Source organism: Trichosurus vulpecula, chromosome 3 (genome assembly GCF_011100635.1).
Source record: "Trichosurus vulpecula isolate mTriVul1 chromosome 3, mTriVul1.pri, whole genome shotgun sequence".
NCBI lineage: Eukaryota > Metazoa > Chordata > Mammalia > Diprotodontia > Phalangeridae > Trichosurus > Trichosurus vulpecula.
The window spans coordinates 301,079,984-301,104,741 of NC_050575.1; the positions used below are offsets into that span (position 1 = coordinate 301,079,984).

The 24,758-nt window shown below is 41.7% G+C and overlaps 1 protein-coding gene across 1 annotated transcript in view; it reads right to left on the minus strand.

Annotated features, from left to right (window-relative positions):
- Positions 1-760: 760 nt before the first annotated feature.
- Positions 761-24,758, minus strand: part of CHRNB3 (cholinergic receptor nicotinic beta 3 subunit) — a 41,539-nt gene continuing 17,541 nt past the window's right edge. The window contains exons 4-6 of the mRNA XM_036749993.1: positions 7,102-7,211; positions 4,957-5,839; positions 761-895 (exon numbers count right to left, since the gene is read on the minus strand). Coding sequence (XP_036605888.1) covers positions 761-895; positions 4,957-5,839; positions 7,102-7,211 — 1,128 coding nt within the window. The remainder of the gene's footprint in view (positions 896-4,956; positions 5,840-7,101; positions 7,212-24,758) is intronic.

Consider the following 24,758-nt stretch of genomic DNA (forward strand, 5'->3'; position numbering starts at 1 on the left):
TGCTCTTAGACCTTGAGGTCTCCCCATCCTCCCCGGTGCTTCATCAGGTGCCTACTCTTTGGGTACCTGTATTCCTAATCTGTCTCTAAGACCAAACTGTCTCTGGATAAGATAAATAACTTAGAAGCGGACGCAGAGAGGTGACTGGCAGTTTTTGTGTCTGGGGCAAGCAGAGTCAAGTCTACTCTGAAAATGCCTTCAATGCAGTCAGTAGGAGGTGATAGACAAGAGAAGACCACAAGATTGCTACTTCTGGAGAAGCTGCTGATTAAGGAAGAGAGAACAGACAAGGGAGGGCTGAACTGGAGAGGAGTTCACCGTGGGGAAGAATTTGGTCATTTGGTAGCTTGTTATTTTAATTAATTCTTCCTACTAGCTAGGCGTTCAGCTCAGTTATTTCTATGCTACTGAAAAACTAAAAGCCCTATTAGTACTCCTTCTAAATCTTTCCACCCTTGGCCAAAGCTGTGGCCACTCAACCTTAGTTATAGCTTTGAATGGAGCTTGAGGAAACTTCCTCCTTTTGTGCATACTTCACTCCAATGGGGACCCAAGAATACAAAATCATTTCCTGGTAAACCCATATTCAGGAAGCTTCTCTCCTGGGCAGAAATGTTTTCTGAGCCAGGACCATTTTTAGGATCAGGGCCATTTTCATAAGCATGCTTATTCTGCTTCTGAATATATGCTAATTAAATATTGATTCTAAGAGATAGCTTCATCTTTATGGCATTACTGAAACTATCACAGAAAATGATTTTTAGTGGTAACTGTTTAGCCACATCTGCAAAGCTGGAGTGAATATCAGGACAGAACCTGTTATCGATACTAGCAGAAATAGCCAAAGGAAGATACGGTCGAGGACTTGAGCCACAAACTTCCAGTCCTGGACGACCTGCAAACAAGGAAAATGACATTTTAATAGAGTGAAGACAAGGAATAACTTACCTGACTTCATTCGGCTTTTGTTTGTTTTGGAAGGGGGAAGGCAAGGCAGTTGGGGTTAAGTGACTTGCCCAAGGTTACACAGCTAGAAAGTGTGTCAAGTATCTGAGGTCACATGTGAACTCAGGTCCTCCTGACTCCAGGGTCGGTGCTCCACTCACTGCACCACCTGGCTGCCCCACCTGACTTCATTTGAAGGATACGTGATTGCAAGTTTCAGATTTATAGTACTTCCGTTTGCAGTGAGCTGCAGGGCAACACGGTGGAGAGCATGTTGGACTTGGAGTTGGTCAGTAAACATTTATTAAGCACCTACTGTTTGCCAAGCACTGTGCTGAGTGCTAGGGATTCGGTAAAAGGCAAAGACAGTCTCCGGTCCCAAGGAACTCAAGTTCTAGTGGAGAAGATAACAAGCAGAAATATATATGCTAACAAGTTGTGTGCAAGATAAATTGGAGATAATCAGTAGAGGGAGGGCATTAGCATTAAGGGGGATTGGGAAAGGTTTCTTGTAGAAGGTTGGGATTTTATCTGGGACATGAAGGAAGTGAGTGAGGAAAGACCTCCTTGAGTTTCAGGTAACTCTCTAAAACCTTAGGTTACAGATGGATTCTAGATGGGTCTGTGTTAGGAGAGGGATTTCCCATCATGGCTTGTGAGTTTATATCCTCAATATTCAGTGTACCATACTATAAGGCAGGTAAGTGGTACCATGCATAGACCACTAGGCCTGGAGTCAGGAAGACCTGAGTTCGAATTTGGCCTCAGACACTTACTAGCTGTGTGACCCTGGGTGAGTCACTTAACTCCTATTTATCCTGGTTCCTCATCTGTAAAATGGAGATACATTGGAAAAGGAAATGGCAAACTACTCCAGTATCTTTGTCAAGAAAACCTCATGGACGATGTCCATGGGATCACATAGAGTTGGGCACAGCTGGATGACTGAACAATATTGCTGTATGGTCCCTACTTTAGCCAATACCGTATATTCAGAGTTTACGGTATTGGATCTGTCTTTGAAAATGCTCTGCATAAAACAGCTGTGGCCGATGGAGCTCAGTCCATTTAGGCTGGGACTTTTCTCCTGGCTTAGTGAGGAGCCCTTCCAAATATGTCAACAAAATAATGTCAATGGAATGAAAAATATTCAAAATCTGGACTCTTTTCGAGTTTTTATTTTTAAATGCTGTTGATGAAATAACCCGTCATCCTGTGAAAAATGAGAAACCCTCAGGGCTGTGGATAGCCAGCTTAACGTGTAAAATTAGATTACTTAGAAATAGAATAGAGGTTACTCAGAATGAACAGTACTTTGTACTTTGGACCTTGACCTTTTCCCTTTTCCTCATAGTGTTTTTGTGAACTTTTGGGCTGAAAATTCTTGCCTCGATCCTATGTCTTTTTCAGGGTTTACTTAATTAAGGAAAAAGTACCATTTCAGGCAGAGAGAAAACTGGAATAATAGTAATTAGCTGACACTGCTATGGCTCTTTAAGGTTTGCAAAGTCCTTTACACATATTACCTCGTTTGAGCCTCAGAACAACAATCCCTGTGAAAGTGGGGCAGAGGTCAGAGTGCCAGGCCTGGGGTCAAGACACTCATCTTCCAGAGTTTCAATCTGGCCTCAGACACTTACTAGTTGTGTGACCCTGGGCAAGTCATTTAACCTTGTTTGCCTCAGTTTCCTCATCTGTAAAATGAGCTGGAGAAGGAAATGGCAAACCAGTGTCTTTGCCAAGAAAACCCCAAATGGGATTACAGAGAATTGGAGATGACTGAACAACGACAAATGACATAACAGCTCAAGGACTGGCTTTGGAGCCAGGAGGATCTGTGTTCAAGTCCTGCTTCCGGCAATTAGCTGTATGACAACAGGCAAGTCACTCACTTAATGTCTTTTGCTCCCAGGCAGTTCTCTAAGACTCTAAGGTACAGAGGAGTAGCTTTGATGCATTTGTGGAAGGAGTTTCCATACTGAGAGTTTTGTACACTGGCAAAATCACAGGTACTGATTGAAAAAAACCAGTATTAGTCATTTTATAAAAACTTATAAATTTACTATAAATTAAAAATTTATAAAAATTTCATTTTGATTAAAAATAGTAAGAGTGCATACAGAGACAGGTGACCTGTATTTAATTAAATTCCAGTTCCAATATTCTCTACAGTGCTTGTGCAACATTGTTCAGTCTTTTTTCAGTCATGTTCGACTCTCTGTGACCCCTTCTAGGGTTTTCTTGGCAAAGATACTGGTTTGCCATTTCCTTCTCCAGCTCATTTTACAGAGGAGGAAACTGAGGCAAACAGGGTGAAGTGACTTGCCCAGGGTCACACAACCAGTAAGTGTCTGAGGACAGATTGGAACTCAGGAAGAGGAGTCTTCCTGACTCTAGGCCTGGTGCTCTTTGAACCATGACACCACCTAGCGGCTACTGCTTGCATGACATGGGGCAAGTCTCATTCTGTATCCCATCGTCCTCACAGGATCTTAGCTCTAGAGATGGAAAGGACCTTAGAGACCATCGAGTCCAACATCTTCATTTTACAAATGAGGAAACTGAGGCCTAGATAAATGATTTGCTCAGAGTCACAGTTGGAGAGTGTTTGAATCAGGATTCAGGTCAGAATCTTACATCTCCCTGACTTCAAGAAATGGGCTCTATCCACCTTACCAGGCCGTTTCTCGTCCATTAGAGGGGGCGGAGATAGAGAGAAGGAGAGGGAGAGAGACAGAGAGAGACACATACAGAGACAGAGACAGAGAGACAGAGAAAGAGACACACAGAGAGAGACAGAGACAGAGAGAGAGAGAAGGAAGGAGAGAGAGGGGGGAGAGAGAGAAGGAGAGGGGAGAGAGAGAGACAGATACACAGAGAGAGAGAGAGAGAGAGAGAGAGAGAGAGAGAGAGAGAGAGTGAGATACCCACACACAGAGACAGAGAGATAGAGACAGACAGAGACACACAGACAGAGAGACAGAGAGAGAGAAAGAGAGAGGGACAGAGAGAGATACCGAAAGAGAGAGAGAGGGAGAGAAAGAGAGAGAGAGAGAGGGAGGGAGGGAGAGGGGGGAGAGAGAGAAGGAGAGAGGAGAGAGAGACAGATACACAGAGAGAGAGAGAGACACACACACACACACACACAGAGACAGAGATAGACACAGAGAGAGAGAGAGAGAGAGAGAGAGAGAGAGAGCGGAAGAGAGGGAGGGAGAGGGGGGAGAGATAGAAGGAGAAGGGAGAGAGACAGAGAGAGAGACACATACAGAGACAGAGACAGAGAGACAGAGACAGAGAAAGAGACACACAGAGAGAGACAGAGAAAGAGACACACAGAGAGAGACAGAGAGAGAGAGAGAGGGAGGAAGGGAGGGAGGGAGGAAGAAGAAGAAGAAGAAGAAGAAGAAGAAGAAGAAGAAGAAGAAGAAGAAGAAGAAGAAGAAGAAGAAGAAGAAGGGAGAGACAGAGAGAGACAAAGAGAGAGAGACACAGAGAGAGAAGGAGGGAGAGAGAGACAGAGAGACACATACAGAGAGAGAGAGAGAGAGAGAGAGAGAGAGAGAGGTACCCACACATAGAGACAGAGAGAGAGAGACAGAGATGGACAGAGAGAGACAGAGAGAGAGAGAGAGGGAGGGGGGGGGAGAGGAAGAGGGGCTAGATGAGCTTAGGTGGCACAGTAGATAGCGTGCCAGGCCTGGAGTCAGTAAGATCTGAACTGGAATCTGGCCTCAGACACTTACTGGCTGTGTGACTCTGGGCAAGTCACTTCACTTTTTTCTGCCTCAGTTTCTTCAACTGTAAAGTGGAGATGATAATAGCACCTACCTCCTAGGATTGTTGTGGGGCTCAAGTGAGAAGATAATTACAAAGTGCTTGGCACAATGTCTGGCACATAGTAAGCACTACATAAATGAGAGCTACTATTATGACTGATTATTATTGTTATTATTATCAATATCACAATGGGGGCTGGCTCTGACTTCCATGTTTTCTGAGTTCACTCACCTCGTTGATGAAATGCTCTTTTTTCACATGCCTGGAGATGTACCTAATGGACTCGGCAGCCTTTTCCAAAAAGGCGACCAGGACTTTTTCTCCGTCTTTCATTGGCTTCTGCTTCTGCTTTGCTGGCATTTTTGCTTTAGCCTCTGGCTGGCTTTCCACTAAATCGGGGAAGGGGTAGCGATCGATGGGGCCTTTCATGCAGAGAAGTTTTGGGAGCTTTTGGAGAAATAATCTTTTTACCCAAGGGGCCATGGGGTGGTAAGTGGAGGAAGAGCGGTGGTGAACATTGATAACAAAGACCGTGACAATGATGGACAGGGTGACAAAAATCATGATGAACAGCAGATATTCCCCAATCAGAGGGATGACCTTGGAGGACGATGGGATGATTTCTTCAATCACTAGGAGAAAAACGGTCAGGGAAACCAGAACTGATGTGGAGAGTGAGAGTTTTTCTCCTTCGTCAGAAGGCAAATAAAAGACAAGGACCGTCAGGAAAGACAATCCAAGACAGGGGATGATGAGGAAAAGGGTATAGAACAGAGGCAGGCGCCTCAGAACGAACGAATATGTAATGTACGGGTAAGAATACAAACCCTCCCTTCTGTTTCCTTTCATGCCTTTGGCATAGAGTATTTCCCATTCTCCGTTATCAAAGAAGTCATTCCTATCAACGTTCTCATCGATTAAAACAAGGTCAACCATGGTGCCATCGTAAGTCCAGGAACCAAACTTCATCGAACAGTTCTGTCGGTCGAATGGGAAAAATGTCACGTCCATTGTGCATGAGCTTTTGTAACTGGATGGAGGAGTCCAAACAATGGTTCCGTTGTGTCTTACTATGACCTTGGTCATTAGAGAGCCTTCAAAGCGTCCATCGGCACTGAAAGAGAGACAGCTACTTTCACTCTGAAGATTTGTCATGCGTGGGAATGATTGGTTGTTTCCTTCAACATCATCAGAGCTGCCATTATTCTTTTCCCACTATGAGGATAACTGGGAACCCAACTCTACTACATACTGTGCGACCTTATACAAGTCACTTTATGTCTTCGGGTTTCATCTCTCTCCCTTGTAAAATAAAGGGGTTAGAGCAGACCAAAGGATTATAAACTCTCCAGGGTCCCCTCCATCTCTAAATCCTCCCATCTTCCTCATAGAAGCCTTCTCTTCTTTTTAAGACAATGAAATTATTATTTTGCTATTATATTAATAACCAATTATTAAATGAGGATGCAGGCTTTTTCCCTTTATTTCCTCATTTCAGGCCTGGCCCCTTTAAAGAGTCAATCTCTGAAGGACTTGACTGATTGATGTGCTTATCCTAGTCCTCAAGGAACGTGCTCTTCAGTCTTGAGTGGGAGACCTTGCTTCTGTTTAGAGTGTAAACAGAATCCAGTCTGGCTGAGTTCTTACCCCAAGGAGAAGAGCCCCTATCCTTGTACCTCCCCACTAGAGTTTAGGGTGACCCAGCTCATAAAGGAGAAGACCAACCAGAGTGGTCTGGATGGAGATGGATTCCCCTATCCAGACTGTTGGAGGCTACTGCGTCTCCTGATCAAGACATATTCTCTGCAGGAGGAGCTGAAGACTTCTAGCTCACTTCCTCATTAAATGTCTACCAATCAGGGTTGATTTTCAGTTGTCAAAGGAATTCCCTTTCAAGGATTGTTTAAAGCTTTCAGGCTCTTTATCTTTGGTAAAGGAGAGAAACCACTGACCATCAATTTATTGATTGCTGGCTAGCCTAATTAGTAAATTGATTATTAATTACCCAAAAACTCAGTCTCTCAGGGTTCTTCATTTGTCACAATACAGCTCAAGCATCATCATCTCCTACAGGAAGCCTTGATCCCCCCAAATGATAATGCCATCCCTCTCAAACTACCATGTATTTAACTAATTTGTATACATTTCTATTTATTCTGTATGTATACTTATGCAGGGTGTCCCAAAAAGTCTTAGTACAGTTTTAAGCTATTAAATCTTATGAAAACTATGAAAAATGGATATAGACATACTCCTAGTTGTCTTTCTCTTGAAAAATTTGGTTGTGTTTTACATTTCATGTCACTAGAAAAGCAAACGTTCCTCTTGAGTGTTGCAGTTAATTTCCTTAGGCCATTTCCCTCTTAGATAACTTACTTTTCAAAAAGAACTATATCAGGGAGCCAAAGAGATTCGGATGGAACTTTAATTGAGCTGATTCCATCATATTCATCAGGGTTCCAGCGTAACTTGTGGTCTATCCATTCCTGTAGAGAGTCAGTGAAAAAGTAATTAAAACTTTGTTCTTATTAATTGTCCATCCCTCTCCTAGGGACCCTATAGGCAACTCCCATGGTATGGAGGAGGACAATTTCGTGATGAAAAACACGTCTGAACTCCAGGGAAACCAAGAAGCCCCTATCCTTGTCCTGAACCTCCAATGATTTTACAATTGTTATATTTAACTATTAATTATTTAGCTATTTTAAACTATTGTATTTAACCATTAATAATAACTATTAATGTATTTGTCATATTTAATTAAGTAGTATGGCAAAGGGAATAAGGTACTAGCATGGAACTAAAGTCTTGCCTCTGATACATACTGTGATAACTGACAAGTTGTATATATCACATCATATAGTAAGCACTTGCTTTGTGTGCCAAGGACTGCGAACCTCTTGGTGCCCTAGGAAACTTTTTTTTGGAGGGGGGAGGGCAGGGCAATTAGGGTTAAGTGACTTGCCCAAGGTCACACAGCTAGTAAGTGTGTCAAGTGTTTGAGGCTGGATTTGAACTCAAGTCCTCCTGACTCCAAGGCAGATGCTCTACTCATTGCGCCACCTACCTGCCCCCCTAGGCAACTTTTCTAAGACTGCAAGTTACAAATAAATTCCTGAGAATGTAAATCCCTTGAGGTCCGGGACTGATTTGACCTTTCTTGTTATCTGTAGTGCTTAGCACAGTGCCTTGTACATAGTAAGCACATGATAAATGCTTGTTGGTGTTCTGACTAACTGTTCTGTATCAGGGGAAAGATTTTCCACATCAGGATTTCTAAATGCTGATGAAAACGGAGGTCCAAATTAAAAAAAATAGTTTTAGCTTCCAGTGATTTTTATATGGTTAGCTTTCTGCAGGTGGTTTTTCATTGTTAAGTCATTTTCACTTGTGTCTGACTCATCATTTCCCCATTTGGGGTTTTCTTGGCAGAGATATTGGAGTGGTTTGCCATTTCCTTCTCCAGCTCATTTTACAGATGAAGAAACTGGGGCAAAAACAGTTAAGTGACTTGCCCAGGGTCACATAGCTAATAAGTGTCTGAGGCTGGATTTGAACCCAGGAAGATGAGTCTTCTTGACTCCAGGCCTGGCACTCTTATCCACTGTACCACCTAGCTGCCAATTTTCTCATTAAAAAAATAATTACAGGGGCAGCTAGGTGGTGCAGTGAGTGGAACACCGGCCCTGGAGTCAGGAGGACCTGAGTTCAAAGCCTCAGACACTTGACACACTTACTAGATGCGCGACCTTGGGCAAGTCACTTAACTACAATTGCCCTGCCTTTCCCTCTTCCAAAAAAAAATATAAAGATAGGGAGAACAAATCAAATTAATTTTAAGCTAGTCCATTTATCCAAAACATCTAACATCAAATCTGAAAAGTGCTTGATAGTCATCAGCCATGCATGTTTTCTGTGGCACCATAGCCTGCGATAGACAAATAAATATATGCCAAGATTATTCTCCTATGCTGTCATCTGACTGTCTTCTTACAAGCTCCCATTTAGATTTCAACGTAATACTTGAGATCTGGTTATCTTCCACATGTTTATATACATTTCATTATAATAAAATTAATTGTCATCTCCGAGTTCAGCAAATTGAAGGATTGTAAGAAAAACAAGACAAAAACCCCAGTCCCAATGGCTTGCTTGACTGGATTGCAGAATATGAGTAGGTGATCGATGGATATCACAATTATAGTGCATGTGGATTTTAATAATGCTTTAAATACAAAATCTCATGGAATCTGACTTGAAAATTAGATTCCTCTGCATTTATGCCTGTTGTCTGGACAGTGAACAATTATATAGTCTCTCGCAGAATGACATTATACCGAGTTAAAGAGAGCTGCTCCATGGGGTTCTTTCAGGATCACTGTGAGATGTGCCTTTATAATTGAGTCAGGAATAAACAAATGGATGATATAATCGCATGCTAAAATAGTGAAATATTCATGAAACCTGAAGACTAATTGAGTAGGGCAATATAGCCAAGTCATCATCATGATTAATATATACTATGCTCTGAAATTTGCATGGCACTGTGCTCCATCTTGGAAAAAGAAAGGCAAGTGGATGCAGTCACTTAAAGAGCTTGTAATTGCAGACATAAAATTTGCATGACTATGGCAAAAGGCTTCCCCGTGTACTGACCATTCTCTAGCACCAGCTAAGATGGCTGATTTTTCTGTACTTCTTTGAAGTGACAGGACCTGTGGGATGCTACTTTGTGATCTTTTACTGAAAGGATTTTCTCCCCCTTTTCTGCAGGAGTGAAAATACTCCAGTACAAATATCTCACTGATGTGGATGTTCTCTCTAGTGATTCAGATTAAAAGCTATCTATGCCTACCTGTTCCGTAACACTTTCCTACATCCTTCCAATAAACTTACCACAAGTTTATTGTTCTGGGGCCCTTCCTTGTATACGCTTGACGTCTCACTCTTCCATGTCAATGTAGCACAAAGAAGGTCCATGAATTATTCTTCACTCTCTCCATGTGACCAGCCCATCCTTTCTTATGGCCATATGAATGAAAATTCTCTCCAAAAATCCAATCTTTCTGATCTAGATCTGGGCTAGTTCCTATGGGGGCAAAAATCTCAAATATTTCTCATTTAAAAAGTGGGCAGCTAGGTGTTGCAGTGGATAGAATGAGTCAAAAAGACTCATCTTTCCTGAGTACAAATCTGGCCTCAGACACTTAATAGCTGTTTGACCCTGGGCAAGTCACCTATCCCTGTTTACCTCAGTTTTCTCATCTGTAAGATGAGCTGGAGAAGGAAATGGCAAACCATTCCAGTATCTTTGCCAAGAAAGCCCCAAATGGGGTCACAAAGAGTTGGAAATGACTGAAAACAACAAAACCTAAAGTAAAGCATCTCCTGTTTGGGGATCATTATGTGGGTAGTTATTAGGGGGAGTGGGTAGTTATTAGGGCCCTTTGAAATTCTCACTCCACTAGTTACTATGGACCCTCTTGGAACTTAAATATCTAAATCTAATTCATAATCAGGAATACTGACCCAACAATTTTTGTCTAGGTAATAATTTTTGTTTTGTTTTTGTAGTTGAGTCCTCAGGGAGATAATATATATTACAGAAGTGAAACTCTGGGTAAAAATTTAGACATAACCTTTACTCACACTTCTTTAATCACTTGTCACATAGCCCATTGATTTTCAGTGTTTACTACAATCAGAATAATATCTCCCTCTCTCTTGCCTCTGATATAATTAGTAAAATATCTATCCCAGTCCAAAATGGGGAAGTAAGCATAGCATATAATGTCAAGTTGTGTGCTATACGATTGGAGGACAGATGGTTGGAATGTAGACTAGTTGGAATGACGAGAGTCTTCATTTAATTTCCACTTGAGCAGTTCCTTAAAGGAAGTGGCATTTCAGAAAACATTTGGTAGAATGTACATTTATAGGATAGTTTGATTCAATTCAACAAATATTTTTTTTGAGCATCACCCAGATGTAGAACATGACCTAACAAGGACGTTTAGTCACATTGCCCAAAGAAGAATGAAACGTCGCTGACCTCAAGGAGTTTATAATCTAGTAAAAGACGCAAGACATTCATAAGTAAGTATGGAGAATGTGGGAAAAAAGTTCCCTTTGGCCCCATTGGTGAAATCACAGAACGGGTAAGAGAAAGGTGGGTTATTAATGTGTTAAACAAAATAGAAAGACATGTCTATGCCTTGTGATCGCTTCACAAAGTGCAAAGGAGTTCTCCCTGATAGCATCAGAGGGGCAGCTTGCCATCATTTGGCCAAAGATTGGCGATACTGTTGATGGTTTGCCAATTCTGAAAGATGGCTGAGGGACAGCCAAATCAGGAAGTTGCTTTGTGGAGTATAATTCCTACACTTTTATCAGAAGGCAGTGGAAGGGGAGATGGGATCTACCAATCTTCCCCCATTGGCCATGGCATCAGGTAGCAAAGCCATGCATCCAGTAGGAGGTACCATATCCTGGAGAGGTGGAGGGGGATGAGTCATTGAACCTGTGAAGTTGGCTCCAAGGGATAAGACCCTTAGTAGCAGACAAAAGAGCTAGCTATGAATTCAAGAGAGAATTAGCCCTGCCAGTCATGTTGAAGAGAGCAGTAGAACCAGAAAGCGACTGAGAAACCTATCCATCCCTTATGGCTGCATCTGGAGGAAGTAGAGTGAAGATACCAAGTGAAGCAAAGAGACGTGGAGATCCTGAAGTACCAGAGGCTTACGTTACCTTGGCAACATGCATTCCTTTCTTGTGTGCTTCACAGCCAGCATACGCTAAGCTTGTGCCCACTTTTCCCATTGACAATGTATGCTTTTGAGGGAAGGAGTGTCAAAAGTTTATGGAGGAACACTGTGTAGCTACTGTCCTTTGTAAATGCCTTTGCTTTGAGCTAACTATGTCTATTGGCTGACTACTAAAGCTAAGTGCACCAATAGAGACCCTGTAAAGACAACCATTTACTTATTGCTCCTTTGGGGGCATATCTGAATCAGAGGTCAGGAGAAAAGAGAAGAGAAGAAGAAGAAAACAGTTGGGGGTGGTGCATTGTAGTGATTTCCAAGTATTTCCAAGAAGTATTGTCCTGAGGATGGGTGCTTCAACTTTTTCCTGCTTGGCCTCAGAAGGCAGAACTAACAGCAATGGGTAGAAGTTGCAGAATGGTAGACTTAGATTTAATATAAGGAAATATTCCAAGCCATTAGAATTATCCGAGAGCGGAAATTTTGTCTTGGGAGGTAGTAGGCTCCATTTCACTAGATGTTTTCAAGCAGAGGCCTGTTGAGGATATGGAAGATGGGTTTCCTTAAACAAGTATGAGTTGGACCCGGTGGCTTCTGAGTTCCCTCACAGCTGAGATTCAGTGATTTAGGGGACCTTGACTCAAAAACTACTTTAGCCCATGATTTTTAGCAGGCAGTAACACCCCTGGGTTCATGTTCCATAAGGGATTTTCTTGCTTTCAGACTCTATGTCCCACTATCTAAATGTCTAAGTTGAATCCTGGGCAAATCTAGCCAATACAAGAGTGTATTGGTAAATGCCCAATACACATTTAAGTTTAATTTGCATTATTAACATTTTCTCCATCACTTTCTTATATCTAGACAATCAACAAAACAATAAATCAAGCCCTGATTTGAAGTGTTTGTTGATTTCCAAGGTGTAAATACTCACAATGAAAATTTAACCGTTGGCTCCTGGGAGCCAAAAGTCTGTGGGAAAGATTAAAGAAGTCAACACAGCTAGGCACCTTATAAGGCTTTTCTCTTGGGGTCTGCCCGGGGTCAGGATGTAGTAGACAGCACTAGCCACAGAAGAAGTAAAGAGCTTTGTTTGCTCACAGCCAGCCATAAGAGCATTTTGTTTGTCTTATTTTAAATTGTGTTAATGACCAGTTCCTGTACAATTGATCAGATCAGCCTTGCAGTTGATTTAATTCAGTCATTAGGGTGGCTGAAAACTCTAGACTGACTCCTTTTTGATTCAGATGTTTTGTTGTTTTTGTTTTGTTTTTTTATTTATTGCATAGACCCAACCACTAAGCCCTTTGGCTTTATCGATGTGAACCTTGTGACGCTCAGCTAAGTACCATGGAACACATGTAGATTTCCCCGGGTTCATATTTTGATGAAAAAATCTTAGAGTTTGGCCTGTGTGGTATTCCTGTATCTGGATTTCAGAAAATTATCCTGGAGACGCTGGTGCTGTTGTTTACAAGGAAGGAGTTTCACAGTCTGCCATCTTGAATTCAGAATCAGAATCTCTTAATCATTTGAGCGTTTGAGGTCATCTAGTCTAATCTGTACATGAAAGGAATTCAGAAAGATTCCTTTTGTGAACTTGTTTACCACCCCTGCCCCCACTTCAAAATGCACTTAAATCTAGGACATAAAGGCAAGAGGATCAGTGAAACTGCCAGGTCTCCAACCCCATTTAAACTCTTGAAGAAAATACGGTAAGATGGATTTGGGCCAGCACAGTACAGTTGATAGAGTGCTGGATTTGGAGGGAGAAAGACCAGGTTTCAATTCCTGACTCAGACACTTACTAGCTGTGTGACCTTGGGCAAGTCACTTAACCTGTTTGCCTCAGTTCCCCTTCTGTAAAATGAGAGGCTTGGCCTGGCTGGCCTCTAAGGTTCCCTTCCAGCTCTAAAGCTATAATGCCACGATGATAACCCACTTGGTAATTCTGTGCAAAAGACTGACAGCAACAGCCCTGCTGTCTCCCCTACAACCTGCCCACAATGGCGGTGAAGAGGCTTCAAAGCCACAACCCCCCAGGGCCCTGTTCTCTCAAAAGCCCCAGGAAATTGTTGACTATATCCTTGTTACCCTGACCCCTGATCTCCTGCAGCCCTGGAACCTCAGGAGGGCTCCCCTCCCTGCCCTTCTCTCCTTCCAGCAGCAGCTTAGAAATAACATCCCGTGTTTGCGCAGCCGGTTCCAGTCAAGACTCTCAAAGCCCTTTCCAAATATGAACTCAGAGTTGTTTAACATTGGCTACAATAGGAAACAGAATAGGGGAGGAGGTATACAGACAGTAGAACCAAATATTAAAGTTAATCCACAGGAAAAAAAAGAACCCTTGATTCCAAATATATGTCATAGCATCTCCTCCTACATTTGCCTTCCTTGCACATTTACATAAAATAACCTTTGCCTGGTTAGGTTATGATGATCTGAAACAATATTCCATTTAAACCCTACTAAATTGGATTTTTCTCACTGTAAATAAACCAACCTTTAAAATGATTCAGCTTAAAAGTTGAATCAAATGTGGGTGAGGATCAAATCGGAGTCACAAGACCAACACTTTAGGGATAGATGAGACTTTAGACTTCAGCTGGTCCAACACTCTTATTTTTCAAAACAGGAAACTGGGGACCAAAGATGGGCCCAGAGACTAGAAATAAGTTACCTAAAGTCATACAGGGAGTAAGTGATGGAGCTGGGATTCAAATCCATCTCCAGATGCCAGACCTAAAGATTCTGTCTCCCTCCTCCCCTCTACAGTGATCTCTCATCGATTCCCAAGCCTTATATCTAATAGGGTAACCCACACTATGTGAGGGAAGGTACATTGTAAAATTCTCAAAATAAAATTAATTCTGCTTCACTTTAATTTTAAGGTAAGTATCCGCCAAACAGCCTTTGGGCCTCATGCAACGATTCCATTCTCAGATGGGATAGTTCAGCCATCAGTTTCAGTGTGGATAAGAATCACAAATGGCCTTTGTTCATTGTAAGGAGAAGGGGCAGAGCCAAAGTGAGAGTCAGGAGACATGGTAAGGTGGCCGCAACTGAAAATAGAAACGAATCCTATCCAATACATTGAATAGAAGCAGGAAGCTTTGGGGATATCCTCTAACCTTTATGGTTTGGTTCTAAAAGTCAGAGGGCTTGGGTTTGCTCCCACTTTGGATGATCCATAGAGCCTCCCTGGGCCACCATTTCTTCATTTGTAAAAGGACAGGGTTGGACTAGATGGCCTTCTGAAAGGTCCCTTCCAGTTCTTGAGCTATGATGATCTAATGATTTTAGAGGCAGATGTCTGGGCTGAATGGTTCTACCTCGTTTTGTTCCTCCTTAATAATAACATTGGGGTAGTCACTTTGGGTATCATTACCTCCACTTTATAGATGAGGAAATGAAGTCTCAGAGAAGTCTCACTTTTAGTTGTGTGACTTTGCCCGTGGTCACATAGTCGTAAACATCTAGTTTAGCATTCTAGTAATTTAGTATTTAGTAATCTAGTATTGTTTCCATTATGGCACGTTTCCTCCATTATATTTTTTATATCATATCATGTCATATTATACCATGTGAGTGTTCAGTTGTTTCAGTCATGTCTAACTCTTCCTGACCCCATTTGGGATTTTCTTGGCAGAGATACTGGAGTGGTTTGCCATTTCCTTCTTCAGCTCATTTTACAGATGAGAAAACTGAGGCACACAGAGTTCAGTGACTTGCCCAGGGTCACACACCTAGTAAGTGTCTGAGGCCAGATTTGAACTCAGGAAGATAAGTCTTTTTGATTCTAAGCCCAGAGCTCTATGCACTATGGTGCCACTTAGCTGCCCACACGTTATACTGTACTATCCTATATTAGTTACATATTATAGTTATCTAACATATGTGTTTTATTTTCCAATCAGATTATAAACTCCATGAGGGCAGGGACTATGCCTTGTAAACTGGTACCAGCCCTGCCTGGCTTTGGACATATAATTAATGTGGTAGGATCAGGGTTTCTTGTTTCCTGCAATCTTTTTCTCTAAAAGGCAACAAAGCTATCTTTGGGATTTGATTGGTCCCTGAATCCCTTGACACGGCTTCCAGGTCACCTAAGTGAATTAAAGTGTCCCACTCATGTTTGGTCAAGGAGACTCTGATTTGGTGGATTTCTGAAGACCACACTAATCATCATGCCCTTCACCATAGCCTACCCTGATAACCAAATGCATTTCCATATGTGGAAAAGGTTTGTGTATTCAATTGTACCCAGAGAAGCAAAATACCACCACATCTTTGTTGCACACACTTGTGCCAGAGCAAAGAAATCTATCCTTTTGTTGACAGCTCAGTGCTGAACGAGAACCTCATTTCATTCTGATGTCAGACCTGAACTAAGCAAATACTGTTGTTATGGCTGCCTCCAACAATAAACCCTCACGTTTGCTCAATTAAATGTTCTTTGTACTCTTAGTTGATTTTCAAAAAATCAGCTATTGGAGAAACAACCCTGACCTGAAATACTGACCTTGACAAATAGCTAACCAACTTTATTTTCTTTAGATGGGACAAGGTGATAAGTGACCAAAGAAAGTCTCAGCTACAGTGGAACTGAGATTGCACAGATCACCCAGGGATAGCTCAAAAATTTCAACACAGAGACCCTAGGGCACGTAGGCTTTGCCAGACACCCTGGCTGGGACCAGGAGGATGGATGATATAGCCAAGTGCCCATGATGACGAGTGGCCCAGCTTTAATGGGATTAGATCTGGGGAAAGAAGATGATGTCCAAGTCCCTGTGTTTTCCCTGGTTCTTATTACCCTGGCTTATTGGCCCTGAGACTTGTTACTTCCTGCTGCTGCAGAGCAGTATCAAAAGTCCCAGATACACCATGGCTGTTTGGACCTCGGTCGTGGAGGGGCATGAGGATGGGTAGAAATGCTAATGAGTCAGGAACAAAGAATGGGATTCCCAGCATTGGTAGTTAAATGGAATTTATGAAAAAATTAACAGCACATTCCCCACCCCTGGCCCAAGAAGATGCAAACAACCAGACCCATCAGACACCCAGTGGCTTCTAGTCCTGTGTCTGTCTGTCCCTTCCTCATCTTTGTTTTGCCCAAGTTCAGCACTTGCTTTATTTTCTGGCCTCACGTAGACCTCCCTTATTAGTTGTGGGATCCTAGGCTAGGCCCTTAAAGCTTCCTTGGTTTCAGTCTCCTCTCTGTAAAGAGAGAATTGTCAGGGTCCCATGATCACTGAATTGTAAGCATTCTGTGACTTCTGACACAGGCATTCTGAACCACTAAGGAAGTGCTCCAAAGGCGTAGTCAAAGATGCAGTGGTCTGGGACCTTGGGACACAGTCTTAATTGCCAACCCCATGGTGTATCATGTGCAGGTTACCTTATCATCAGGTACATTAAGACACACACACACATCACAAAGCAACACAAACACAGGGAAGGTCACAGGTAATCAGACTCTATAGAGTTGTGTTTATGTGCCAAGTTAAGGTTTCAACGTCTTTCTTGCTTCCCCTCAATCAACCAATCAACATTTATTAAGCACCTACTAGGTGCCAGGCGCTGTGCTAAGCCCTCCCATTAACACACTTAAGTCTACTGCTTCGTCATCAGGGCCACTTTAGAACGCCAGCTCAAGGATCCTGGAATCTCCCCGATATTATTTGCTGCCAACAGGTAGCCTCAGGATGAGAATAAGTCTGATTCTCTTCTTAGAATACATGTTAATAATCATCATTGTAATAATAGCTAACATTTACATAGTGCTTACTTTCACTAGGACCAGGGATGGGGAACCTGTGGCCTCAAGGCCACATAGGGCCCTCTAGGTCCTCAAGCGTGGCCCTTTGACTGAATCCAAACTTCACAGAGCAAATCCCCTTGATAAAAGAATTTGTTCTGTAAAACTTGGACTCAGTCAAAAAGCCACACCCAAGGACCTAGAAGGCCACATGTGGCCTCGAGGCTAGGCACTGTGCTAAGCTCTTCGATCCTCACAACAGCCCTGGGAGGTATGTGCTATAACTATCCTATTTTACATATGAGGAAATTGAGGCAAAATGGGGGTTAAGTGACTTGTCCAGGGACACCAAGCTAGTAAGTGTCTGAATCAAGTCTTCCTGGCTCCACGACCACAGCTCTCTCCACTGCCCTCCTTGTTAAGGCAAGGTGTTGACAACGCGCACATGAATAAAGGCGCACACATACACACACACACACACACACACACACACACACACACACACACGAGCTATCTTTAAAACCACAAGCCACTTGGTCCTACACTACTACTTCCCTGCCTCCCCCGGCCCTGCTCTTAACATAATAATAATACAAATAATACTAATGCCCATGCCACTTAACTCAATTGCTGTGAGGCTAACATGAGATGTTACATGTATGCAGCCTGAGGCTATTAGCATGCATCATCCTCATCCCTGTGGTCACAGCTTGTGGTGGGAATATTTGGGAAGCTGTAGGCCTGGAATGGCTGGCATAGTGCTTGGAGCACATCCATTTACCTCGGTGGACCCTTCTCCACTCTGCATTTTTAGCCCCTGACTGCTGATACATCTGTGAAAACTTTCACAGGGACAGAGGAGTCGTGCATTCAGTCTCATCTACCATTACCCTTACTCACTGAACTGTGAAGCTTAGTGACTCAGAAGATGAATTTTTTATCTTGCTGATCCTCATCTCCTTGAAACAGAAACTTCGTAAGGCGGTTTTTCCTAGAGGTTGTTCATGAGGTAGTTTCTCGAGTGGCAGCATGGAGTGGTGGGATAGGCATCAGACTCAGAGTAAAAACTAAAATAATAACTAGGTTTGAGTGTCAAACTGTTTTCAGTGGTGCTGCCATTTATTACAGATAGAGCGCTGGGCCTGGAGTCAGGATGACTCACTATTCTGAGTTCAAATCCAGCCTCAGACACTTACTAGCTGCATGATCCTGGGCAAGTCATTTAACCCAGTTTGCCTCAGTTTCCTCATCTGTAAAATGAGCTGGAGGAGGAAATGGCAAACCGCTCCAGCCTCTTGGCCAAGAAAACCCCACAGAGGGTCAAGAAGAGTTGGATACGATTGAAATGACTAAACAACAGCAAAACCTGTGTGACATTGGGTGAATTATGTGGGAAAGCTTTATTTTATTATTTGAACCTAGCTCTGCATGGATGGGCAATCAGACCTATTGCTTAGAGGCCAATTTATTTAATGCTTAAGTCAGGACCTAGCTTGTGCTGACCAGAAACCTAGTCAGATCTGAAGATTAAAGTAAGAAGTTTCCTCCCTCTGTAAATCTCAAGCAAGCCATGTGTCTTCACTGAAAACAGCCTCCGTGCTGGCCAATCAGCTACTGCTCCCTTGTTCCTTTATTTGACTCTCAAGGGGAGTGAGCCACCCCTTTTTCGGATCTACCATTTGACGGATGATTTACCAAACCTCTTTTTAATTATTTCACAGTCAGGCATGACCAAAAAGGACTAAACAACAAAAATTATTTCAGGTCTGGGTTTTCTTCTCAGCCAATACTTGCTTAACCCCATTGTACCTCAGTTTCCTCATCTGTAAATCAATCGATAACCCTTTATTAAGCACCTACTATGTGCCAGGCACTCTGCTAAGTGTTGTAAAATAAAATGTGCTGCTAAGTAAAATGAGGGGAACTTGGATTAAGTGGCCTTTGGGGTGATTTCCAGCTCTAAATCTGTGACAGGTGGTAGTCGACATACTTCCTCCATTGACAAAAGGAACAGCTTGACCTCAATGATGTCTAAGCCTCTTTGATATGGTTTATAGTTCTTTGATACATTCTATAGTTCCCGGCAAAGGGGCCAGATCTATGTCACTGAAGGAAAAGCAGGCTCGATTTCTTGATTGTTTCTAATAGTTTGTCCATGCTAAGGTCCTTTTAACCTTGGAGTGGGGGGTGTGGAAGTCGGGGCCCAGGGCATTAAGTAGTTTCTCGTGCTGGCTCAGCGAGTCACTATTAATAATATATTTATGGTTTATGGGTTTTGATTACTTTGTAGAGTGCAAAGGAAAGAGGAAAAAGTATATGCAAAGTAAAATCAATACAAATAAAAATAGCTCCCCATACAAGTCTGCTTTGAACAATTGCTGGGCCTCTTTGGTGGGATGAGGGAAGACTGTCTAAATATACATCAGGACGATAGCAGGGAAGGACAACAAGATGTGGGAGGACCAGGTGAGAAGAGCAAACCTTTGGAATGGTAGAACCAGCCGTGCAACTTGCTTCCACTTCTGATAGGTAGAATTTCTGTTTCATGTGGGAGTGGATTGGGATGAAGGAAGTCATAAGTTTCAGTAGCAAGTCAGCTTTGATGTAGCATTTTATCTTAATTTTTAATAGTGATGTAGTCACAGAATCACAGAGTCTCACGTGGAGGCTATATTCTGGGTCTTGGTGTGGCATTTTATTTTTATTTTTAATAGTGACGTAGTGGCAGAATCAGGGGCAGCTAGGTGCAGCAGCAGAGAGAGCACTGGGCTTGGAGTCAGGAAGACTCATCTTCCTGAGTTCAAATCTGGCCTCAGACACTTACTAGCTGTGTGACCCTGGGCAAGTCACTTAACCCTGTTTGCCTCAGTTTCCTCATCTGTAAAATGAGATGGAGAAGGAAATGGCAAACCACTCCAGGATTTCTGCCAAAAAAGCCACAAATGAGGCCACAAAGTGTTGGACACGACTGAAATGACTCAACAGCAACAAAAGTCACAGAATCACAGAATCTCACGTGGAGTCTGTATTCTGGGTCTTAGGTTCCTGGGGGAAATTTCTAGTCACAGAATGTTAGTGCTTGGAAGAGACCTTAGAAATAAGTTATTGCAAATGCTTCATTTTGGACACGAAAGAATGGAGGCCCAGAGACTCCAAGTGACTCACTTCCTGATTTGTTAGCTCCTCAGGAAACTGAACCCTGGAGGAACCAAGTGACTCAGCCAAAGTCACGTAGTTAAGTGTCTTCACTGGGACTTGAAACAGAGAGTTATTATCTCATTCGATCCTCACAGGAGGTAGGTGTTATTATCCCCATTTTACATAGGTGGAAACTGAGGCAAACAGAGTAAGTGACTTGCCCAGGGTCACACAGCTAGTAAGTGTCTGAGGCTGGATTTGAACTCAGACCTTCCTGACTCCAGGCTCAGTGCTCTATCCACTGCACCACCATCTATCTCTTCCATTAGTCAGATCTATGTAATAACTCCCATGTCCAGTATTTTCTGAATTCTTCTCCACTGCTGCTGCCACAGGAAAATATATTTAGAATGCGCTTTCCCCATAGAAATGGTGGTTGGATGTAGGTGAAATAACATAATTAGGACTCAGGCAGAGTGGGAAGATGAAGATAGGACATGATTATTATCTCCAGACATTTAAATGGTTGTAAGAAGGATTAGGTTTGTACTGCTTGGCCTTGGAAGAGTAATGGAGGTATATACCTCCTACAGCTTAGTCATCATTATATTTACTTCATATATATTTTACTTTTATTACATTTATTTATCCGTGGCACCTGTAAATAGTGCCTGGAACATAACTGGTACTTAATAAATGCTTGCTGATTGACTGACTGGATATGCTGTGGCCTACTTATGCCTACCATCTATGTTCTCAATGCCTTTCAGGTGACCTGCCATTTTAATTCTTCAGAGAATGTGATATTTCATGATTTATAGTCAATATCATCATTGGATGAATACCAATACTAAAAAGATTAGTCTCTGTTTCTGGGGTCATTAAAAGCACAGAGCAATTTCCCAAACAATCCAGCCTGCTACCTTTTTCCTATTTAATTCTGATCCCAGTTCACTTTCCATTTCTAGAGTCTGTACCAGACTTGTGTGTGTGATAGACTAGCTCTTTGAATTGTACCTCAGTTGTACAGCTGACACAATAAGCATCTTTCATTGAATTATTTTTTCCACTGAATCTCAAATATACTACCCTGGGTCCTAAGATATGATAGTTGAAGATTGGGATAAGGTCTGTTAAAGATAGGATGTGGTCATTTAAATCAGTGGTATCAAACTCAAATAGAAATGGGGGCCACTAATCTGTCCATAAGAATCCCTGCTGAATGCATGTTGACTTGGGTTTTAAAATGCAGTGTTATCTACATTTTATTGTAGTTTTATGTATTTTAAAAAATACTTCCCAATTACATTATAATCTGGATCTGTGCTTTTGGGAATTTTGCAGCCGAAGATACCTCTGATCTAAATCATATTCAGATGGGCACACATTACCAAACCTTTGTGGGACAACTTTGGTTGTAAGTAAAATAACGTACAATCAATCCTTGACTATTAAGTTTTCTCACTTCGTGCCAGGAATGCATGCAAGAATTTTTTACTAATCATAGAATCTCTGAGTAGGAAGGGACCTAAGGGTTCATGTAGTCCAACTTGTAACTACATAGGAATTCCTTCCCTAGTAGACCTGATAAGATCTCTTTCAACCTTTGCTTGAAGATCTCCAATGAGGGAAATTCATTGAATGTGCCACTGACTACTTATTTCCACTATATGTTTTTCCAGTGCCCATTGGGCCATTCATAACCCAAGACAGTCCATTCCACTTGGAAAAGCATTAACTCTTAGGAAGTTTCTCTTTACTCAATTCTAAATTTCTCTTTTTTGTAACTCCTATCCATTGCTCCTAATCTGGCTCCATGGATCCAGGAAAAGGTTTCATCTCTCTTCTATGGGACCATTATTCAAAAACATGAAGACAGATATCATGTTGCCTCTAAGTTTTCTCTCTTCCAAGCTAAAGATCCCTAGTTCTTTCAACCTGTCCTCAAAAGATATGAAGTAGAGGCCCTTTGACATCATAGTTGCCATCTTCTGGGCATTCCTCAGCTTATCAATGTCCATCCTAAAATGTTCCACCCAGAAATGAACACGATGCTCCAGATGGGATCTGCTCAAGGCAGAGGACAGCAGGATGCTGACCTCTCCATACCTTTATTAATGCAGCCCAAGAATGATTTAAATTTCCTGGCTGCATATCGCATGATTAGCTTACATCAAACTTTCAGTTGACTAAAACCTGCAGATCTTTTTCAGAACTTACATCTAGCCATGCCTCCTCAATAACGTACTTGCAAAAATGATTTTTGGGTCCAAGAATAAGACTTTACATTTATTCCTACTGTCTTTCATCTTATTAGATTTTGTTCAATGTTCTAGCCAGCCACGATTTTTTTTAATCCTCACATTTATTTATTTATTTTTAGCTATTCCTCTAAGCTTTGTATCATCTGAAAATCTAATAAGTATTCTACCCGTGATTTTATCCAAGTCATTGTTAAAAATGTTAAACAGCATGGTGTGCCCAGCACCATGGCGACAAGCACAGATTTCTCTACTGGAGATTTCTTTCCAAGCTGTCACGGTTCCATTAATAACTTCTCTTTGGGTCCAGCCATTCAACCAATTCCAAAGACCTCTAACTATACTATTATTTAGCCTACATTTCTCCATCTTGTTCATAAAAAAGCATAAGAATCTGTCAAGTTTTTTGTAAAACTCAATTAAAATATATCTATAATGTTCCCCTGGTCTACCAGGTTAGTAGTCCTGTCAAAATAAGAAACAAGGTTAGTTGGGAATAACCTGTTCTTGGTAAAGTCATATTGGCTCTTCATAATCACAGTTTCCTTTTCTAGAGATTCACTGACTTTCCCTTTAATAATATGCTCTAGAATTTTCCCACGAGTCAAAGTCAAGCTCACTTGGCCTAGAATTTCAGACTCCGTTCTCTTCCATTTTTGGAAATTGAGGATAATATTTTCCTTTCTCCCACCCTGTGGTATATCTCCAGTTCTCCACAATCTTTCAAAAATCATTGATAATACCATACAAATTATATATGGCAGATTTTTTAATATTGCAGGATGTATTTCATTTGGGTCAGGAATCCTAGAAAGATAACATGAAAAAAATGGAAGGGGAGAACAACAGTCCTTCCTTTCTCCAGCTATGTCATTGACTAACAGAGGTATCGGCTCAGTAACAGGTCATATAGTTGTTGGGTTATTGAATTCAGAGCTTGAAGAGATCTTGGAGATCAACTAGCCAATCTACTTATTTTTCATATGAGAACAATGTTGTTCAGAGAGATGAATGGGGTTTGTCCAATATCACCCAGTGGCACATCTAAGATCCAAACCTGCATCTTCTGACTATAAATCCCTTCATACCACAGTGTACATGCCACTTTAGCCTGTCGGTAGAAATAATTGAGCATTAGACTTAGGCGAATAGATATTACATATGTGGAATAAAATTAATTTAGTGCCTAAGTATTTTTTCCCTAAAAATGTGTTTTCAGGTACTCTAATTAGAAAGAGAGAGAGAGAGAGAGAGAGAGAGAGAGAGAGAGAGAGAGAGAGAGAGAGAGAGAGAGAGAGAAAGAGGTGGCAGGAGGTTGGAAGGAGTGAGAATTAGCAGATAGTTCTTTTCTAATTTTGAAGTAATTTATGTTAATTTCAAATGTTTGAATTTTATTTTTAATTTTAAAAATATTTTATGGCTTGTTAGTTATTCAGAGAAGCACCATGGGAAGACAGAGAGACTTCATGGTGTAGTGGATAGAAAGCCAGCTTGGAAGCCAGGAAGGCTTGAGTTCAATCGTGCTTCTGACACGTGTGATCCTGGGCAAGCCACTTAACTTCACAATGATCAGGGCAACTCTTTAAGACTATATAAACTTTATTTTTTCTCCTAAAATTTTTTTTTGAAATTTTCAGTTCTAAATTCTCTCTTTCCCTCCACTCCCCTCCCCACCCGTTGAGAAAGCAAGAAATATGATATCCATTAGACATATGAAGTCTCAGATGATTTATAACTTGTAGAGAAGCTGCATTAGAAGAGGAAGTTTCCACACTTTCTAGTTCCCTAAATTAGTGAAATTACAGGTCTAGACCCTATCCCTGACTATGCATTCATTATTGGGTAAAGCATGAAACTGAATTGAACTTCAAACATAATAGCATAGTCTTATGCTTTTCTGGGAGCCTCAACTGTATTTAAATCCTGACTATTCTCTGTTCTAGCTGTGAGATGCTATGTCGTCTCTTCTCCCATCCTTTAAAAGTTAATTCCAAAGCCACCTCTTATAGGAATTTTTCCTGATCCCCTTCTCTCTCCAGGAAAACCATTATGCACCTGCATAATGCATTTATCAGGTAATGTTTATATTATTGTCATCTGTGTCGTGTATGT